This window comes from Montipora foliosa, chromosome 11 (genome assembly GCF_036669935.1).
Source record: "Montipora foliosa isolate CH-2021 chromosome 11, ASM3666993v2, whole genome shotgun sequence".
NCBI classification, from domain to species: Eukaryota; Metazoa; Cnidaria; class Anthozoa; order Scleractinia; family Acroporidae; genus Montipora; species Montipora foliosa.
The window spans coordinates 22,431,926-22,452,962 of record NC_090879.1 but is presented as its reverse complement, the minus strand read 5'-3'; the positions used below and the strand labels follow the sequence as shown (position 1 = coordinate 22,452,962).

Sequence of the window (21,037 nt, the reverse complement as noted above, 5' to 3'; positions counted from 1 at the left end):
GTCCAACTCCCACGCCAGGTCTTGCCGTCTTGCCTTCTAGGACATGACTCTATGATCTTACACAACGTACTACCCGTGCAACTCGATGTCATTGAGTGCATAACTATGTTGAGTGAAAACAATTCAGCTGCAACACAAAAATAGCGTAACTGTTATGCATATATGCTATGCATGAAAATATCAAAGATAGGAAGTGATATGATCAAACTGTGAAGTCCTACAGGCCATGGAATCGTCGAGTTTCGAGGACCTGGCTAAAAAGGAATACTACGATGGTGTAGAAGACACATGTTAGTATATATAAAATAAAATAAACTTGAACCTCATTTTTGGAGTCTCTAATTCGAGTTTTATTTTATGACTAAAATCAACCAGGCCAAGATGCGTCGTGTAAAATGATCATTGATTTGTTTCTTTCTAGCAAGTCTACTCGATCCTGAACCTTCTGATCGTGTTCATGAGGTGGAAGAACTGCAGCTCGTGCAACCACGCTTTCTTGAGGAGTAAGTGAACATGGCTCTGATCGATTTACCCAAAACGAATGCCAATAACTTAAATGTGACAAAATGCAGTATTTTGTAACAAGCCTTATGACACACAAACTAAATATTGAACCAAATCATGTGAAAATGAATTGATTCGTCGTTAGATAACTGCATGATACTGATCTATATCATTACATAACATCTGATAGATTTTACGTTATTATTACGTTTTCTTCTCTGTTTGCAAAATGTAGTAATCCTTGTTGCCCACAAATGCCAATGTTATATCTCATAATGTCTGCTTGCATGGCTGCACTTGGGGGAGTACTATTTGGCTATGACATTGGTGAGTATGTACCCAGTTTAATTTCAGTTTAGTTCCTTATACATGTAAAATGAATATGGCCTGTTGGAGGGGACATAGATGTTGTTAATCCTTCCTCCTATTGTCGCAGTAAAATGTATACCTAAGTTTCAGGGTGATGACTTAAATGGGACATAGTTTTTGATTGGATGTAAATGCTGTCAAGTTATTATTCATGTTTTTAAGTAATTATAGTTAAAAACAAAGGAAAGTGCAAATCAAGTGAGGTTGAAATTATGTTAACCCATTCACACCTCAAATGTCCTAGGATGCCCCCGTTGACGAGTAAAATCGTCTGGCATTAGACAGAATAAAATCTATAGTGTCACTCTCTTGGGTCAATGGGTTAACCCAGTTTTCATTTAGAACTAAATCACCTGTTTGGATGTAACTTTGTAGGTATCGTATCAGGTGCCATTCTTCAATTGCGAATAAAGTTTCAGTTGGATTGTGTTAAACAAGAAATGGTGGTTAGTTCGATGCTTATGGGAGCAGTAGTAGCATCTCTTACTGGAGGTATGTAAAGCTCCTTTCCTATGCTGGCAGCCATGCTGCACTTTTTTTTTTTTTTTTCATGAGCAGGGCTCCCTTATGGTTTGTACTCTGGTACCAACTTGGATAACTTGGGTAACTTGGAAAATGAAGGCATTTATAATGTATGTATTGAGTGCAAAAGTGGTTCAGTCTTCACTGAGAGAAAATGCTTGATGCGGTTTGCAGAGTGTTGTAATAGAGAAAATCAGAGTTCAAACATAGGTTGTCCGTAACTCAGAGTGTCACACTTACATGATAGTCAGACGTCTTTCTAAAAGCTGTCTGAGAATCGCTGCCGTAACAGCAGATGGGATGATGAACCCTGATGCAAGGCAGGTTTAAACTGGAATTACTTTTCTGTTACAAATTAATTAAAGTGCTATTATGATAAAAAAAAAATCACTTTTTTTCTTCAGATTTTGAAAATGTGACAGCTCAGCACTTGACTGGCAATATTTTAAGCTTTGATTTTTATCCAAAGGCTATTTACTTACTCATGTTCCAAACTGACCAACTGGACCTCAGAGGGTTGGATCTAGGGAAAAGTGACGTTATTTACTCACTAGCTCAAAATTTCAACTGTGTTTCAGCTGTGTAAACGCAGCTTATTATATATGCAAAACACAAGTTTAAAAGTCTCAAAGCCTGAAACTCCCTTGCTGCATATTAATTCAGCTGCGTACACATGTATTACACTCTTATACTATTGAGTCTTTGACGTCATTTTCTCCTGGATCCAGCTCTCTCAAGATTTTAAAGTTAGTAATAGCGGACCATTAAACAGGAAAATTCCAGTTAAAACAAACAAGTGTCTTTTTTAGATCAAGGCTTAAAACTTCATTCAGGTACTGTTTAATCTGAATATAGCTTTGAAATCCAAAAAAAAATAAATATTTTTCTTTAGCACTGTAAGGCTGTGAGGTGATAGTTAGAGCCACTGCTGACACTACATTTAGAACAATTTTGGCTGAAATTGCATTTAAGTACATTGTAAGTACAAACTACTTTTCTCCTGCTAGGATTTATTGTTGATTTTATTGGAAGGCGTATGGCAATCATTATCAATGCAGGCGTATTTCTGGTTGGAGCTGTTATATTAGCATTTGCACCTTCATTTGCAGTACTGGTTTGTACATTAATAATATTACATGTATTATGACTGAATTACATCTTTTGCTCTAACCCTTTCTCATTGTCATTGATACCAATAATATGTGCTTATTTTCTGAGAAGTCAAGATCTGATGGAAACGTACTTGCTATGTATGACCTTTTATTGACAATGACTTCTTTAGACTCTTTCAGAGCACCCAGAATACTTAATTTCTATTTTTCATTAAATAAGTTATAAATTTTCACAGAAAAATGATCTAATATGTTGTTTCTATTTTCAATATATTTAAATTAGTGCTTAGATGCAACAGACTCCTATAAAATCTGAAAGGTGTTCTTAACATGACTGATGCAGACTCTGCTGCATCAGCCTTTAAGGAGCATGTAAAAAAATCATTAGAGATACTGGTATTATGTATCCTAAGAGGATAGAAATTCACGACACGGATAAATCATGTGCTTTGCAGCATAGGTACTGTAATACACTTTGCTGGATAGGCTATACATGTACATCTCATGATTTTGACCTACAGTTACAACTGTATGTCTCTTTTTCTTTACTTGAGTGGCATTGTGTTTCTAAGGAAGTAAATGATGCTCACAGGACAAATCTATCATTTTGTAGGTTTGCTAGGGAGATGACCTGTTGATGGCTTGTTTACATTATATTTATTGTCATGGCACTAATTTAAAAATTTAATGTAATTGAATGCAAGAGTAAATCTCCTTTTCCTCTACAGGTTGTTGGTCGCTTTATTGTGGGGTTTGGTGTTTCCTTGTCTGCCATTGCTGAATGTATCTACATATCTGAGATTGCTCCTGCTGTGAGTCTGGTTTTTTTTTTTAATCACCTTAAATACAAATGTTAGCATAGTTTACTTTTCTGGCCTTACATTTTATTCCTTGATTCTACTGCTGTTATCTCTCTCATGTGGACCCTGAAGTTCAACTTTAATTTGAGCAAGAGTTTTGTTTGTTTACTGCTGCCAATCTGGACCAACATTTGTCTTATTATAACAACAGCCATGAAAAAAATTGGTGGAAATCAGTCATTCACAATAACAAAGTGGAGTATGTGAAGAACCTTTCAAGTGACGATTTGATTTTTGGAATGTTTTAAAATTTTTGAATTTTTGTTTAAATTACCACAGGTGGTTTAGAAATGAAAGGAAAAGCAATTCTCTGTTGTTGTTGTTTTTTTTTTGTGGTTGCGCAGTTTATATTCTAAAATTATCGTATGCAAAAAACTCTGGCAGTGCAGGTGAATCATTAATGATATCATCTACAGGGATTGATGGCAGCATATTTTTGAAGTTTAACCTTACAGTCTTCATGCGGATGAGTAGCATGATAATATACTTAGGAAAACTTGTAGAATATACTACAGGAAATCTTAATAATTAAAAATACCGGTAGATGAAATTTTTTTGCAGCAGTGACCAATCATGATGCATATTATCTTGAGAGTTCTATGAATGGTTACACAGTAATTTAATACTGCTGAAAGTGCACTAATAGTCGCTATGTACGCATATAATAGTATTTTGGATACATCCATTTTCTTAAAAATAATTTGTGCAGGTACAATTTGTGGAAAAACCCAGGTTGACCAAAGTTCCACTTTTGCTCAGTCAAGATGAAACAGTGTTTTCCTGAGTCTGCAAAGGTCAACTTCATAGCAATTTAACTAGCAGTAACTGTTTAGTTTTCTCATTCCTTTATTTACAGAAAAGACGAGGTTTGTTGGTTTCTTTTAATGAAGTTGGTATCTGTCTAGGAATCCTACTGGCTTATTTAGTCAATGTTTTTTTCATTGATAAGCCATCTGGGTGGTGAGTCAGCAATTATTATGCAGTTAATAATATTGGTAATCGTAATATTTTTGATGTTGATGATGATGATGATGATAGTGACAGTAAAAATATGACAATAAAGTGAACATTGTCATCATCATTATTATCTCAATCATCATCAACATCATTACATCAGTACTGTATCATCAAGAATTTCAATTGTATCTCATAATTAATGTCACTATTCCACTATTTAAACTAAGAGTAGAGTGTAACGCAACTAGGTGGTGTAACGACAACAAATGAGCAAACAACAATATGGCGTAATTGAGGGGGACACAGCCCTGTGGCAGGTTTTACGTGACTTCATGATAGGTGCACAAACTAAAAGCCTCACTTATTCCCCCACTAACGTGGGAATAGAACAAGAGTTTTGGCAGAGCCTTTGTTATCTCCCCAGCACAGCAGAGGCTGGATCGGACAAGATAAAGGCAAGGATATAAGATGGCAAGACACAAGCAATGCCAAAGCTTGGGGGAAGTCGCTACGCAGACTTAGCCTAACGGAACCACAAGGAGTGACTCCAGTTTATTGGCAAATAACAAACAAAAGCCCATCTCCCAGGGAGGGAGGGTGGGAAATTTTAAAGCAAAATTGTTACAAACTGTGTATTCTCGTGCAAGCTGCCAGGATTATGCCCTGTGACAGTGTATTGAGATTTATATAGCAAGACAGTGTCTCAAAGTTCGACCAATAGGTACAGCTGTACTGTAAGCTAAAGAGACGCCATGTGGCGAGCTTGTCAGCCATGAATGGGGCTAACAAATATATGGGCCAATCTAGGAAAAGCTAAGATATACCGTAAACGTCCATGTATAAGCCGCATCCGTAGATAAGCCGCACCCCGAATTTAGAAGCGCACATTTTGGAAAAAAATGTAGTACAATAAAGTTTGAAGTTCCAGTAACGTTCTATTGCTATAAACCATCAAGGACAAACAATCAAGGTTTCACCCATATAAGTTGAAATACGAACGAGTGCTTAGTAGCCAAGCTTTAAACGTGGGGAGGAGTCTGGGCAGGGCCTGAGTATCATGACCCCGTCTATAAAGATGTTTGGAAACCCGCAATAGGCGAAAAAATTCATCAGAACAGGAGCTTGATAATGCAGTCGACAAATTTGCCGAGAAGGTGGTCAAGGACAACGAAACAGTTGGCCATTTACCTCGCGAGTACTCGCGAATTTTGTGGTATTTTATCGCACGTGACGGAAAGATATGCGTGGAATTGACTGGCCGAAGACGTCACTGCTTACAGCTGTGCGGAAGAATGGAGATTCCTTAATGTAGGACCTTGTAGGTTGGTGTTTACTTGTTCGAGAAAAGCGAAAATTAATCGCTTGAAAGAACTCTTGGAAAGCAAGATTCGCTGATAAACACTCGAAGACACAAACGGCTCCTTTAGGAACCACCACTCATTAAAAAGCCGATGAACAACAGCAACATGCTCTCAGTTTCTTTTATGTTTCGTTACTGAGATCTTAAGAAGTTGTATGAATATTAATTAGGTTTTTTAAAACTCCAAACACAGATGTATCCATGGATAAGCCGCACCCTTGATTTATGGCTTCAATTTTGTGAAAAAAAGTGCGGCTTATACATGGACGTTTACGGTAACACTAGATTACACAGCAAGATATAACCTAGAATACAGGCATGAATAGCGTTTGTACTAACTGCTAGAATAAGGGAACATTCATTCATGAATGTAGCATTCAATACTGTTCTATTATCTATCTTACTGGATTGCGTGACGAACGAAAGCAGTCTTGCCCTCTAGGGGTGTCATGTTCCATTAACTGTGTTTTACCAGCCGGTAAAAGCATTATTTACTGTTTGTACCACGTTGTATCTTGTTTGTTTAAGATCGCTGAAATAGGCTTGAGAAATGGGCCTCATCTCCCAAGCTTATCTTGATCATCGTCTTATTGATAATTACACCTGGATTGGCATTTCACAATGTCACACATTGTGCGTTCTTAACCACATCTGCAGTGATATGAACTTCTTCAGCATGCAAACTTTACTTCATAAACATGGAAACATCAGCCAATGCAAGAAAAAACACCTATGGTTTAATGATTGATAACGCTATGCTACCCTCAAGAGCTTTGATTTGTTGATGGCTGGTAATTTTTTATAAATCTTTCTAGGCGCTACATGTTTGGTTTGTCAGGAATCCCAGCTTTCATTCAAGGTGTTGGCATGTTCTTTTTACCCCATAGTCCTCGGTGGCTTATATTGAATGGACAGGATGAAAAGGTATCCTCAATGAACCATTAAATTAAAATATAATTATAATATAATTTGATTATGATTGATTCCTTGACCTATGCGATACTGTTGCCGAACTCATCCAATTCAGCTGTCAATCCAACCAGAAGATGGTCACTCTGCGAGTGCATAATAAACCCAAAGAAAAATAATCATGTGGATATGAAGGGACTGTATATGGAAGACATGTCTTTGAACTGTGTAAAGACGCATGTGTAGTCTTTTCAGATACACAGCATTTATAGTTTCATCATATCCTCCCACCCTCTCTGGGCTTATTATCCAACTCACAAAGTGTTGTCTCTCATTTGGCTTGATTGCTAAAATGGTGTAGCACTGAACTAGTATTGCAGTGGTCGTGGGTTGAATTGTCTTTCAAGCTTCCCTTTGGTTTACTACTTTAGCCATGTTCACAGCAGCTGTGAATCTTTAACCAATATGCTTCTTTCCATAGTTCAAATACCGGTATCTTTCATTTTATTTATAGTCCCTGGGTATGGTAAACCGCTGTCTATTTTTATTATTATTGTTATTGGTACAGGCTTGCAAGATGATCCGGAAACTAAGTTCGTTAGTTGATCCATATGAAGAGGTTTCAAAAATCAAGTCTGGACTAAATGTGGAATATGTATGTATAGCAACATTGTGATTTTACTGTAATTGCTAGAAAGGAAGAACCCATTGCCTCCCTTGTCTCACAAAGGATAATTTTACTTTACAAAATTAATATTTCACTAGGACCAGGTATTTTCCTAGGTTTTATTAGTATTGGTTTTAATCTTATGTTGTCAGTGCAGGACTTTGTTTTTCAGTAAAAAGCTGACACATTTAACTATTGAGTTGATAATGTTAAGTGACCACCGTACAGAGATTCTTAAAGCTGATGTTTCAAGTTTTAGCCCTTCGTCAAGGCTGTGACGAAGGGCTAACGCTCAAAACGTCAGCTTTTAGAACTTCTGTAGGGTGGTCAGTTTACATGTACATTATCAACTCCGTCGATAAAACCAAATTTTTGTATACTAGTACTTCCCCACCGACACAGCACCACAGTTTATTAACAAACTACTCCCTATATTTAACTACTACCTTGTTAGTAAGCAAGATGGCATGCCAGTGAAAAGTTCAGTTCTCAGGTGAGATGATTAACAACTGCAAATGGTTAAACTTTCTAGTCTACTTGCACAGGGATGATGAACAGTAGGCTTCCGTCTCACAATAAACACTTAATGACTGGTCCCTCGGGAAACAGTTCATTTTGTTTCCCGAGAATCTCAATGTGTCCCGAGGCACAGCCGAGGGAAACATGAGATTCTTGGGAAACAAAATGAGCTGTTTCCCAAGGGACCAGTCATTAATTGATTTGTTATGTAGCACAAAAAGGGAAACGTGGAACGGCAACAGTGACGGTGGTCGTCGGTCAACATTCGCGGGTAACAGTGCACTGTTACCCTCTGACGTCATAGATTTTGCACTGTTGCTCACTCAGAGACTTTTAACGGGAAACAGTTTTATTGTTAGATGTCATGTGACCTCAAAGTAACCAATGAGAGAGCGTGCTGCTGGGGGAATTTTTCAGCTATATAACGATACGTCAATGTTGCATAGAATCTTTGGGTCAATAAAGAACCAGTGCACCCCTGTAAAGCATAGCGAATGCACATGTTGGTTAGGTCTTAATGGCATATCTTGGATGGGAGGTTAAATTCTTGCTTTCATTTGAATGATTTTTGTTCAAAGCACTACAAATTCACGGACCTGTTAAGCCGTACAGACAACATGAGAATTAGAATGCTAGTTGGCGGAGGAGTGGTCTTTCTACAACAAGTAAGACTGTTGGTTTATCTTGTTGCTTCACCTGTTGTTAAGCAATTACCGGTACAATCGTGGACTGTACCATCCATATCAAAAAAGTAAATGCATGAAATAAATATTAATATTATGACTCCCCCAAAAACAATGTTGAGATACGGATCGCTTGTTTGCACGTCTTCCTGAATGTTCAACATTGTGCCTTGTGGAGGGTTGGGTAGGGGGTTTAGAGACTAAGCCTAAGCCTACCCCCCTAACCCTAACCAACAACCTCAACCCATGTATGAAGTCAAGTCTGGTGGGAGACGAGTGCTCTCACCACTGCGCCATCCTTGCGCCAAAAGATCAAATAAGATGTTGACCTTAATGAAGTACTGCATAAGAGACACCCTCGACAACTTTCATCATTTAACAGAAGAACCTAAATAAACGCCATAGCTCAGCAGGACTTTTTGTTGTACGATGGTTTGGGCATTCGACCAGTGTTACAGAGGTCTTGAGTTCAATTCCAGCTGGACTCTGACTGATTTCCTGTTCATTTGCCAATTTATCTACTAGTGCAAATGTACCCCTTTGTAATGTTTATAGCTGTTTTCAATGCTGTGTCGAAAGTAATTAGCGAATTGCTTTGGTTTTCCTTACTTCACTCAGTGATTGGTTGAAATTTCTCGCCCCACTTTTTCGACCAATCAGAAGTGAAACCAAAACCAATCTTGGCTCGCGCGTGCACATTTTCCCGCGCTTTGTGTCGGCTACGTGTAATTACTTCGAGTTTTGATTGGTTTACTGGATTGTTTCCGTCCTTTTTGATTGGTCAAAGTAAAGTTTTGCACTTTTACATGTTGAGGACGAGTTAATTATTGCTCTTTGGTGAGAGGGGAAAATACTTCTCGGAACAGAGAAGAAAAGCAACGTATTTGACTCAGACATTTGTCATTTTCGTGTAATGCGAGATTGCTCTCCCTGCTACGTCAAACGCGCTTCTGTATGCTCCAATTCTCAGACATAAAGATAGTAAGAGTTAATCTTCTAAGAAATCTTTATTTTGCAGTTCACAGGTCAACCGACAATAGTATATTATGCTTCAACAATCTTCCAAGCCCTTGGCTTTCAGAGTGGAGAGAAGGCAACCCTTGCCAGCTTAGGAATCGGCATCGCTAAGGTATGAGTTACAGATCAATTCACTTGAAATTTTGACCGTAAACGCCCATTTCACCTCTGGGAAAAGTAACTTTCTTGTGTAAACCACCTTGAAGTTTATATTATTCGGGAACTTTGGAAATGACAACGTCAACACCAACAAGACTGTATCTTTAAAACAGAAATTGTCTCTGTCATAAGCACTGTGCAATGATTGCACCATGTTGGTGAACGAATTTCAGTCAAAAGTATATTAAGCGGTCACCCTCGGGAAATAGCCAGGTGACCGCTTAAAAGAGGTTTCCTAAAATCAAACCCGTCATGTGGCAGAAATTGACCGGGGGCCCATTTCTCGAAGGTCCCGAAAAGCCGTAGCAAAATCTCACACCTTATCTCAAGGCCTACAAACAGAGGAAAGGGAAACGAGTAAACAGAGGTGGTGGGTTTGGCCTTGAGGTGCCTTGCGAGTATCAGTTTGAAGGTGACAGTTTTTCTTGTGTTTGGCTGCAACGGAAACTGATAAAAGAGGAATTTGACATTTGTGCCGGTTGACCCACCTCAGAGACGTGTATTTTTACACAGACAATGGTTAAGTTGTGTTTGATGAGCTGCGAAAGAAACTGGACACCAAAAATTATCCCTTTTATTGATTGTTATCTAGTAACAAGGTGACCGTTAAATAGAGGTTATTTACAATAAAATTAGTCATTTGGGAAATCCAAAGGGTTACCGCGTCCGCTTAATAGAGGTGACCGTTTAATTAGAGGTCAAATTTCCAGTAAATTTCGGGAAATTGATAGGTGACCGCTTAATAGAGGGTGGCCGCTTAATAGAGGTTTTGACTGTATCCTGGACCAAGAACAAAACTCGTAGAAACAGCGAGAATCAAATGTTCGCTGGTATTAGGATGACATTCTTCACCAAACCTCGATTTTGTCCGGCTTTTAACGTTGTTGTCTTGCCGAGGAACGTAATATTAAAAATACAGTACGCATGTGTAGCCTTTAATTTTGTGGCTGTTAAAGTTGTCCGACGTCGACGCTACTAATTATAGAAGTTATAATCAATTTTTAACGTAAAAGAAATCAAACGTTGGTTTTTGAGGAAAGGTTAAAATCGGTGTACCCGGAGAAAAACCTCTCGGAACAGGGGCCCGTTTCCCGAAAGTCCCGAAAACATTTCGGGCCCGAAAAGCCATCTGTGAAATTGCCAACCACTTGTTTTGGAAAGCCGATCTTTTGACATGCTTTCAAGGTACCCAAAAGAAAATTAACTGTGAAGTTTGACGAATTAAATGCTCTCCGTTCTTGAGTTACAAAAGGAATTGTGGCACCCGAAAATGCCCCGAAAAGTTTCGGGACTTTCGAGAAACGGCCCCCAGAACCGACAAACTCAACCCAAATACAAATACAAAAATACAAATAGTTTATTCGCTCATTTGCACTTTCTTACATTAATAATTATTATAAAAAAAGGAAATGAAAAGAGGTGTATATTTGTGCAGGAATTTCTGCTTGGAGACTAAAATAACCGAGAGGTTTTCGAGTTAGTCTCCAGGTTTTTTGATGACTCCAAGTCTAGCAATCGAACCCAGTTTCACATTGGATTTGGGGCCCCCCCCCCCCCCCTCCCCCCGCGGATTTGGAGCCCCCGGTCCAGACCGCTGGCGGAGTTGGACCCCCTTTCGCGGATTTGAACCCCCCCTGAAAATAAGCGTTCTTTTGATTAAGGCAATAAAACTCTTGCAAACAGTTATAAATCAACAGTTATAAACAGAATGATTACTATCTATACTCACTCCTGCGAGGGACACTTTTAGTGTAAGCGAAGTTTATTGGTCAAAATAAAACTGTTAATTCTTTTGTGTTATAGCAATTGTTCTATTTCTGAAACCCCGGAGTTTCTTTCCCATCTATTTCTCACCTCAAAGTAAGTCTGTTAGAATAAATATCGAGAAAGGTTATTTTAAAGCGCCGACCCTTTAAAATATAGAGAAAGAAAAAGAAAAAGAAAAATAACTTTTAAAAAAACCAATGCTTTCAAAGACAAGAGTTACAATTTTAAACAACGTTTACTGAAAGTCAAGTCGAACTTCGCTTTTTCTCCTTATTGAAAACTAATACGAGAGTTCATGACTGGACAAGTTTGGTTATAAAAAAGGAAAAATCTTCTGACGCCATGTAGTCAAGTAAACGCGTCTTCCAACCAAGAGGTGTTACTTCAAAAAGTGGCATCTCCTTTGTGGAAGCGCCGCCCATTCAAACTATCAAATGGAAGAAAAAACAACGCTTTACGAAAAAGCCACAGCAAGTGTTTTCAACAACTTTAACTGAAGCTTAAGTCTAACTTTGATTTTTTTTTCCTTGTTAAAAAGATAACTTGATAATTTTATGAGTTCCAACTGCATTATTTAAGCTTTTGTCAGAAAGGAGTTAAAATTCGCATCTACCCACTTTAAGAAATGCCGCCACGCTGGAATGCTTTAAACAACAAATTAACTGAGTCTTTTCCTCAAGTTTCCCCGATCCAACTCTGTCTTGATAAACAGTTAAATAAATAAGCTGTAATATGGTGGGTCCAAAATCCGCTAGCGGATTTGTATTGTTGGGGGTTCCAAATTCGCTAGGAGACCTTGCCAAATTGGTGCGAGGCGGTTGGTCCTCGCCCTCTTCCCCCTCAACTTGACTCTATTTCCTCTCGACGGTCAAGTAACAACGACGAGATGTACAAATGCTGTATGACTAACAAAAGGGGCCAATTAGGACTGTCTCGCTGCATTTGACGTTTGGGGCGCATTCTTTTCCGACTATTCCTTGAAAGGAGTATCCGGAGTCATCGCGTCGAGACCTTTCCAGGCGTTTGTTTCTCAGGTCACGTGCACATATTTTTTTCCGTTATTGGAACACGTGTACTTTTCGTAACCCTATTTTAATCATTCCATCTTTCAAATGTAAACAAACAAAATACTCCCAGAAGAATACATTCCCAAGTAATCTTTCTATTATTTCTGTTAATTTCTTCAAGCCTTATTTCTAATGATAGTTTTTTTGCACTCGTTCCAACAGCTTGTTTGCACAGTGATCTCTCTTAGCACTGTGGATAAAGGAGGTCAGTGAGCCTGGTTTTCTGTCTGGCCTCTGCTTTTACAACTTCAAGGCTTCCTTCAAAATTTATTGTCAATTGTTTTTTCTCCAATGTCAGGTCGTCGCCGATTTCTTCTTATAGGTGTCACAGCAATGACTGTCAGCGTGCTAACATTAGGAATTATGGCTCACTATACATCGTTTGGTCACCCTGCGAGAAAATGCCACTTCAGTCCACAAAAGTCTCCAAACATAGCTCATTTTCCTTCAAATACTAGTTCGTCACAATTTCATTTCAACTCGTCGTCCGTCTCCTACGTTTCTAAGTCCGCCGTCACCACGACAGATGCTACACCTGCCCTCGCAAGCAAAGGACTCCGGTACTTTACTCTTGGTGCTTTGGTTCTGTTCGTTGGCGCCTATTCGTTCAGTTTTGGCCCAGGTGAGCTTTTTCGTCTGCTAGTTCAGTGACAGTTTATCGTTTTGCCTTCCTGCTTTTGGCTCCACACTGAGAGTCTGTTGTTCAACGTTTTGTTTCATCCTTAAAACATTTTTAAAGCGTTTCTGCGCATGCGCGTATTGGTTGAGGGCTGCGTAGTCGGCTGCTTAGCAGCCTGGATCGAATACGTTTCAAATTGTATCATGGGATTCTTTCAAGGTACATTTCCAACAACGGTTAAAATATATTCCAATGCGCGTTGTCCCTGAAAATGCCTTAACTAGTTGAGAATTGTACAGTTGCATTGTAGAGGGATGCATCGGGGAAAGCTGAGAATTTTTCTATTTACTTTTCGTGGTGAATTCCTTTCCGATGGCTTAAAGATTATGTACTTATTGACTGAGTGGAAGGGCCGGACTGAAAAATATTTGGCCCGAGGTCATGGCGTACGGACCGAGGGCAGCGAGGTCCGTGCGCCATGACCGAGGGCCAAATATTTTCCTGTCCGGCCCGACCTAAACTCAGTCAATAAGCATTTTATCATATGGGCTCTTTACACTATTTATGAGCACTCAGAAGATGAAGTTAGGACAAATTAAAAAACAGAAATATGCACAGAAAATTTTATCTAATATGTTGTTTGCATTTGCTTTTCTGGTTGTAAATTACTTGGATGTTAAAGGCGACGAAATCCCCTAAAAATTGCATCGCACGGAGCAGTACGTGTTCCTAGTAGGGCGACCGTACGGCTTTTTCTGGCCCTGCTCGCGCTAATGCGTACGGCCCTCATACGGGGGTTTTCCCAATAGCTTTGCAATAAAAGCGCGCGCGGGGCCGTACGGGCCACATGATAATACTCCCTTTCTTTATTGTGTATTGCTTCTTTAATCCGCAGTTTCTTGGTTACTATTAAGTGAAATTTTTCCAGCTGGTATCAAAGGCAGAGCCTTCTCAATCGCTACTGTGCTCAACTGGGGAACAAACCTTTTGGTATCCTTGACATTCCTGGACATGCTCAGTAAGTGCCGCGGCGATTTTTAATCCACAGTGCAATAAATTCCCAGCCGCTTATTGTTGGCTACTTACTGTCTGCAATTCATTCATTAAACTGAAACACAGAAGGGCGGAATGGAATTTCGTCGGTTAATTGGGTGCAGAAAACGAAACGGAAAGCAATGTTGTAACTTTAGCCGATCACAACAAGCCCGGCAATTAAGTTAACCAATCATGAAGTGAATGCGCTCAGCCGCGGCTAAGCTAAGCGCGGGAAAACGCGAGGGAGCCAATCATAGATAGTAATTAATTCACATTCGCCAAATAAGCTACCCTACGCCTCATGAAAGTTATGGGCAAAAAAATTTTGCTCGTGCGAAGGGGATTGCTTCCGCTTAAAACTCACAATGGTGGCCATAGGCACCCGGTACTCGGTCCTATAACAGCAAATCTTCCTGAAACTCAGAAAACTCAAAAAATTTGTAGGTACGTTACACAGACGCCATATGACGCCAACGTAATCTACTCTTAAGGATACGTTACACAAACGCCATGCGGCGCCAACGTAAGAATACTCTTCTGGAAACGTTTCACAAACACCATGCGGCGCCAACGTAATCTCTCCTTCTCAATGCGCTACACAAACACAATGGGGCGTCGACGTAATTAAACTATGCGCCCTCCTATACGTTTCACAGACACCATGAAGAAACAAAGTGAGATAATCTGTTGTGTCCTGCTTCCAGAGACACAAAAGGATACTTGGATGAAGCCTGAGTCGCCCTTCTCCGTTTCCGTTGCACAGACGACTAAACATGCCAACATAAATACTTCCACTACAAGGGGGAGCGCTGGGGTAAAAAAAAAACGAAGTAAAACCACACGTGCGTGCTGAAAATGAGCATGGAACAGGAGGGGGAAAGTGTAAACATAAAAATGCGGAACCTCTACAGGCGGAGCATGTGCATGTCAGGATCTGCCGGGGAAGTAGTGGCGACAACGGCAGGTCCGGGTTCTACCGGTACGTGGGCCATAGAAGCAAAAAGGGTTCAGCGGCGCTGGCTGTACTTTACGGGGAATGAAATTTGCAGACACTGTTGTGTCAGTAGACTTGCGAGAAGAGAGAAATGTGCATGCGACAGCATTTTAAATGTCTTGGGAATTTCCCTGGGGACTTCTAGGGCCAATAGAATAATTGCCATGTGAGCACGGAGTCATGCTAATTCGGCGTGCGAGGCTTTTACGCGGATGAGAATAATACATACAATACATACTTAATTGACCGCTCCCCATAAGGGCTTTTCAGGGCCAATGAAACACAACGAAACAACAGAACAGATCAACAACAACAACTTTTAAGAATCCCAACTGGCCGGAGGCAAACCAGTTGGCTATTTACAAGTGCAGTGGGAAGTTGAACCAGGGACTACCAGGATCAAATTCAACGAGTGGTCAGAGCGGGTCTTGAACCCGAGATCTCCGGATCTCAAGGCAAGCGCTCTAACCACTGGGCCACACTGCCTCACAATCGCGAAATTGCTTTTGACACTTGATGGGAAACCGAAGGTAAATAAGAAATTCTTGTTAAGCATTTTGAACCGCTTTTCTATTTTGCAGGTACCTTAGGGCCCTCATGGACATTTATATTCTACACAGTAATTTGTGTTATCGGAGTGATTTTCATCTATAAGTACGTCCCAGAAACCAAAAATAGAACTTTGGAACAAATATCCGCCGAGTTTAACGCAAGGTATTGTCCGTTTTCGGTCTATTTTAGCAGTAGCCAGCAATGCTGGAGTAATTTCGGACGATCTTTGTTCTTTTGCAATGGGAATAATAAAGAGAGTGCCTCAGGGGTGTGGGGTGAGAGATTACCTCAAGGGGCGAAGGTGGGTGGGTGGGTGATTGGATGATTGCTCTTCGTTTATTTCGTTCGTTTGTTGTTGCTTTTATAACTTTTCGACGAAATTTAAATCGGCGATTTAAATTGGTGACCAGCCTTTCAAACCATGATCATTGATGAACAGTGGCTATAACTATGAAGTTGGGCTTAGGTCAAGTTTTTGCCGGATTCAGTTTTGTCGTCGCGGGTAGACTAGAACGAGAATGGTATCGAGGCTCATGCAACGATTCTTCTTTGGCGAAGCGAATGTCATCACCGTAAAAATCAGAGAGTATAATATTTTCTGATCATTTTAAAGTATTTTTCTTGGAGAAAGGCAATTTGCGCCTATGACTGGAAGCGTAAAACTTCGATTATAGTTGTCTCACCTCGCTTCCACAGACCGAAATATTTTAAAATTGATTTTTTTTTTTCGAGAAACCAGACCTTCCCAGTCAATCATAATCCTTACATAATAATCCCTTGGGATTGAAAATAAGCGCTTGTGCGATCCGAAACAAAAATAGCCAGGGGCCCGTTTCTCGAAAGTCCTGAAAAGCCATGTGTGAAAATGTCAACCGCTTGTTTTGGAAAGCCGATCCTTTGACACGTTTTCAATCTAAGTAAAAGAAACAAACAAGTCTGTGAAGTTTGACGACTTAAATCATCTCCGTTCTTGAGATACAGAAGAAATTGTGACACCCGAAAATGGCCCGTAAAGTTTCGGGACTTTCGAGAAACGGGACCCTGGTCCCGGATTTGCTAATGTCGTGGTAGAGAAGCATCATGAGAGCTAAATACCCCTTGTTACGGTGCACTGACCGTTGTCTTTTATTTGACAGGAAACCCCGACAGATCTTACCAAAAAAACTTAATTGTTTTTCTCGCAAGGGAAGGCGTAGATTGCGGGAACTTAGAACAAGACCTTCACTCAGTGAATCAACAACTGATATGCTTCTTGGTAACTGTGGATAACATTGTACCTCAGATGGAGGAGAGGATCTTCCCATGTTGTTCCGTGTTATTGGACAGCGACAAGAATTATAGATTTATCTTTCAGTGGATTTTCTGGCTTCAGAAATTGACTGGTACACGCAACCGCCAATGAATTGAAATGAATTGTGGTGCATTAATAATTTTTTAATTGTTTTTATTTTCCTTGTCTTAGTTAATTCGTGTTTTGGTTGGTGGGAATTAATGAGTCCATATTAAAACCAAGACTGCTGGATAATAATAAAAAAAGGCGCATTCATACAAGTTTGACTTGGAACTGAAGCATTCTAGCGAGAATTTTCATACTACCTTGCGTTTATTTCTATGGGGATTAACAAGTTTTTACTTGTGAATTTTCTACATCTCAAAGGTAACCCTTTACAAGGGCGCTATTTATCATTTTATTGTATATTCCGACTGGCAACAGAATACCCCGTTTCTTATTGGTCAATGAGGAATGCATAAATAGGTCATAGTTAAAGAGTGCATTACGGAAGTTGCTATGGAAGAACAGCGATGGAGTAGTGTTTTTTTTTAGTATACAATAAATGTCAAGTAAACAAATGGTGTGAACTTGCTGTAGCCGTAGACGAGGACTTTCAAAGCATTACTTGTGCCCATGAATCACGAAATACGATTTGCTGTACTTATCCATTTGAAACTGATATATCTCACTTCCGGTAAGTTTTTGTTCAGTTTCGATTTTTCGTATCTCCCTTAATGCTTGACTGTGAAGCACATCATCGAGAGAACGAAAAACAGTTTGTCAAAAAATACAATTCAAGATCAAATCAGCAAATGCCGGCAGGATGAGCTACCCTTTAGAGCACAAGGAGTTTTCCCTCAAAAATGCCTGTTCTGGCAAGTTTGTGCTGCAGAATAGCAAGATCCCCTTTGTAACAACAAAAAGTTTATCGAGTCCGTAACATACTGCGTTTGACTTGAAAATATAACATCTCTCTCCCCTCCTCCCCCTCCCTTGTTGTAGACAAAGGCTTCGAGCTAGTGCTCGGTGCTGCGGCCTGGGCGCTAATGATCAGAAATCCGATTCTGCCTTCACTTGAAAGCGAGTCGAAGTGCGAAGTTTAATAGTTCTACTTTACATATTTAACTTCGCACTTAGATTTACTTTCAAGAGGAGGCAGACATGAACTCGGAAATGGCCTAAAGCAAAGTCCGCGGAAAAATCAATTTTCAGATTTTGTGTTCGATTGGAGGTCAATCCGTAATATGCAAAGTTAACAAATTTTCTAGTCGCTGCGAGTGATGTCACGCGATGGCAAAGGGGCGTATATTGTCTTTGGACTCAGACCGTAAGAGAGACGTTGCATAAGCTTGGAAAGTCTTGCTTTCAGAATGACCTTTTGTTATTTTGTTCTGCCTCTGTTGATTTTGCCTAATGTCGATGGGGAATGGAAAACTACATTCTATCTCTCACCGAATGGAATTGACAGGCGAACGTGTGGCAATGCTGGTGAACCTTGTCAAACACTTGATCACATTTATGACTCCTACTTAAATACAGGTTTCAACTCTACTCTGTTATCGCTCGCAACAGGAACATACAATCTTCAGCGGAGTCTGGTTTTCAAGGATGTGGAAGATTTTACAATAACTGGCGTTAACCAAGAGAGCGGAGAAGAAGTGCAAATAAAGTGTGGAAAAGACGCTGGACTTGCGTTTTTCTTAAGTAAAAACATTACCCTTCGAGGAATTCAACTTCACAACTGCGGAGCATGGCAAGAGCTGCCTCATTTGCTCCCAAACGCTACGGTTTTGAAATTTAAGACAGCGCTGAACTTTGATTACTGCAAAAATATCAGGATGCAAAGCGTCGACATTTTGGGGTCGACAGGTCGCGCTGCTCATTTCTTCGAAGTGGGTGGGATTTTGGAAGTGATAAACTGCGATTTTGAGAACAATACGGGAAACACAGATCACTCAGACATTGAAGAAGACGTTAAGCGAGACAAAGTCGTTTGGCTCGTTTCTGGAGGAGGTGTGTTTGTAAGTTTAAACAATAAAAGTCGTCACCGACAAAGCTTCTTGAATGTCACGCCAGCGGAACATGAAACCTACGTTCATGGAAATCGATACTATTTTATCAATTGCGTTTTTGTAAGAAATCAACTTTCACGCGATTCATTCGTCCCTACGTACGAGTTTCAAGAAACTTTCGATAAACATTTCCTTCAAGGGGGAGCACTGGCAATATTTTTTTTCGGGGACGCGAGCAATTCGACGGTTCTCATTTCCAACTGCACGTTCCTAGCGAACAAGGCGGAATTCGGAGGGGGGCTTCAAGCAGAGTTTTCCGATCTCGTGAGTGGAAACGTATTGATTGTGAAGAAAAGTACGTTTGAACGTAATTTTGGATTTTCAGCCGGTGGTGGATCTCGTGTGGGCAACATGCTGGCACCGGGGACTTCTCTCCCAAGGAACGAGTTGCGTTTTTCGGAGACGAAATTCGTGAACAATTTCGCGAAATGGGGAGGTGGTATTTCGATTTATGGGACATCAAAACACGAGTTCAACTCTAGAAACATTTTCATGTTTCAGTCATGTCGCTGGCTGGAGAATAGGGCGCCTTTTGGAGCCGCTATCGGTTTATATCTTTTCAATCGTAATTTTGATCACATAGGGCCTGAAGTCCCGTTTCACGCCGAATTTGAACAATGTGTGGTCAGGCGTAATCGCGTTCACACGGAGGAACCGAAGGTAAGGATCGGAGAGGGTACGATCTACAGCGTTGGAGTATCGATTGTTTTCCGAGGAAAATCAGTCATTGCCAACAATGATCTCACAGCTCTCGCTCTGGATGGTGCCGCTTTAAAGCTCCACGATGATGTCGAGTTTCTCAACAATAAAGGATTTCGTGGGGGTGCTGTCGCAATGTATGGGCATTCCAAGATCGTATTCATGAAAAATTCCTCAGCTTTGTTCAAGCATAATTCATGTTTACACAAAGGAGGAGCCATTTACATTGAAGCCCCTGGTTCTCCACATATTATTCTCAATCCCTTGGGAACGTTCCCCGAAGGATGCTTCTTCGCCTACGAAGACCAATGGAGCGACTTCGACGATTGGGTTACGAAGATCACGTTCCACGGTAACCAAGCACCCGACGATTCGTCGGGACATTCCGTGTTCGCCACGACTCTAAAGTTGTGTCGCACGACCGGAGAGACGCGCGTCCACAATTCCGTGCTGCAATGGAAGTTCATTAAGTATATCACAACTCCAGGGGCGTTCAATAAGACGGATGTCTTACACTTTAACCAAACAAGAAGTGAAATCGCTACTGACCCAGTCAATATCAGTTATGACGCAAGGGACTGGAGTGTTTCCCCAAGCCAAGTTTTTCATCCCAAGGTCACGCTGTGGGATGAGCAAGACAATTGTGTTCCTGGAATTGTCAATGTCTCAGTTTTAGCTATCACGGGAGACAATTCTGACGCAGTGCGCCTTAGTTCACGTTCTTCGCTTTTTCTTGTTGATGGCCACAAGTCAAGCCTTAAACTCCGAGGAAAGGTTGGCAGGAAATTTTCCGTAGCCCTTCATCATGTTGGACGGCAGATACTTCAGCGTGTGATTTCTATTAAATCTGGCCTGCAAGATTGCAATCCCGGATTTCATCTCAAAAGTGGAAGCTGTGTTTGTCAAAATAAACTCGTGGGCGTCTCCCGATGCGACGAAGATGGAAAGACTGTCTTCCTCAAGACCGGCTTTTGGGCTGGGATAGTCAATGGCACTTTTTCAACTTTTTCCTGTCCTCCTTCCTTTTGCAGTTGTCCTAAAATCCGGGAAAAGTCAAAGGCCATCGATGAGTGTGTCTTTAAAGCCGGGGAAATGTGCACCGGTAACAGGGATAGCAGCAGTATCCTTTGTGGGAAATGCAAGCCTGGCTTCAGCGCAGTTATAGGCGGCACTGACTGTTTTAAGTGCGGAAAATACATGTTCTTTCTCTGGATACCAGTCTTTCTGGCGTTTATTAGCGGACTTGTTGTGCTCACAATGGTACTGGACATCGATGCGTTTACAGGCATTCTCAATGGTTTCATTTATTCCTACCAGGTGA

At 40.5% G+C, this 21,037-nt stretch overlaps 2 protein-coding genes across 2 annotated transcripts in view; both read left to right on the top strand.

The window, feature by feature from the left end:
* Nucleotides 1-77: 77 nt before the first annotated feature.
* Nucleotides 78-17,523, top strand: LOC137976068 (solute carrier family 2, facilitated glucose transporter member 12-like). Its single transcript, XM_068823333.1, has 16 exons — nucleotides 78-290; nucleotides 422-503; nucleotides 740-831; nucleotides 1,249-1,365; nucleotides 2,403-2,509; nucleotides 3,236-3,319; nucleotides 4,224-4,327; nucleotides 6,500-6,608; nucleotides 7,162-7,248; nucleotides 8,358-8,444; nucleotides 9,481-9,591; nucleotides 12,635-12,677; nucleotides 12,771-13,094; nucleotides 13,987-14,109; nucleotides 15,702-15,834; nucleotides 16,809-17,523. Exons 1-16 carry the CDS (start codon nucleotides 227-229, stop codon nucleotides 16,939-16,941), a joined length of 1,800 nt encoding a protein of 599 aa, XP_068679434.1. The 5' UTR covers nucleotides 78-226; the 3' UTR covers nucleotides 16,942-17,523.
* A 501-nt stretch (nucleotides 17,524-18,024) lies between these two features.
* LOC137975214 (uncharacterized) overlaps nucleotides 18,025-21,037 on the top strand; it is a 6,560-nt gene continuing 3,547 nt past the window's right edge. Inside the window, exon 1 of the mRNA XM_068822301.1 lies at nucleotides 18,025-21,033. Within this exon, the coding sequence (XP_068678402.1) occupies nucleotides 18,316-21,033 (2,718 nt within the window). The 5' untranslated portion in view covers nucleotides 18,025-18,315. The remainder of the gene's footprint in view (nucleotides 21,034-21,037) is intronic.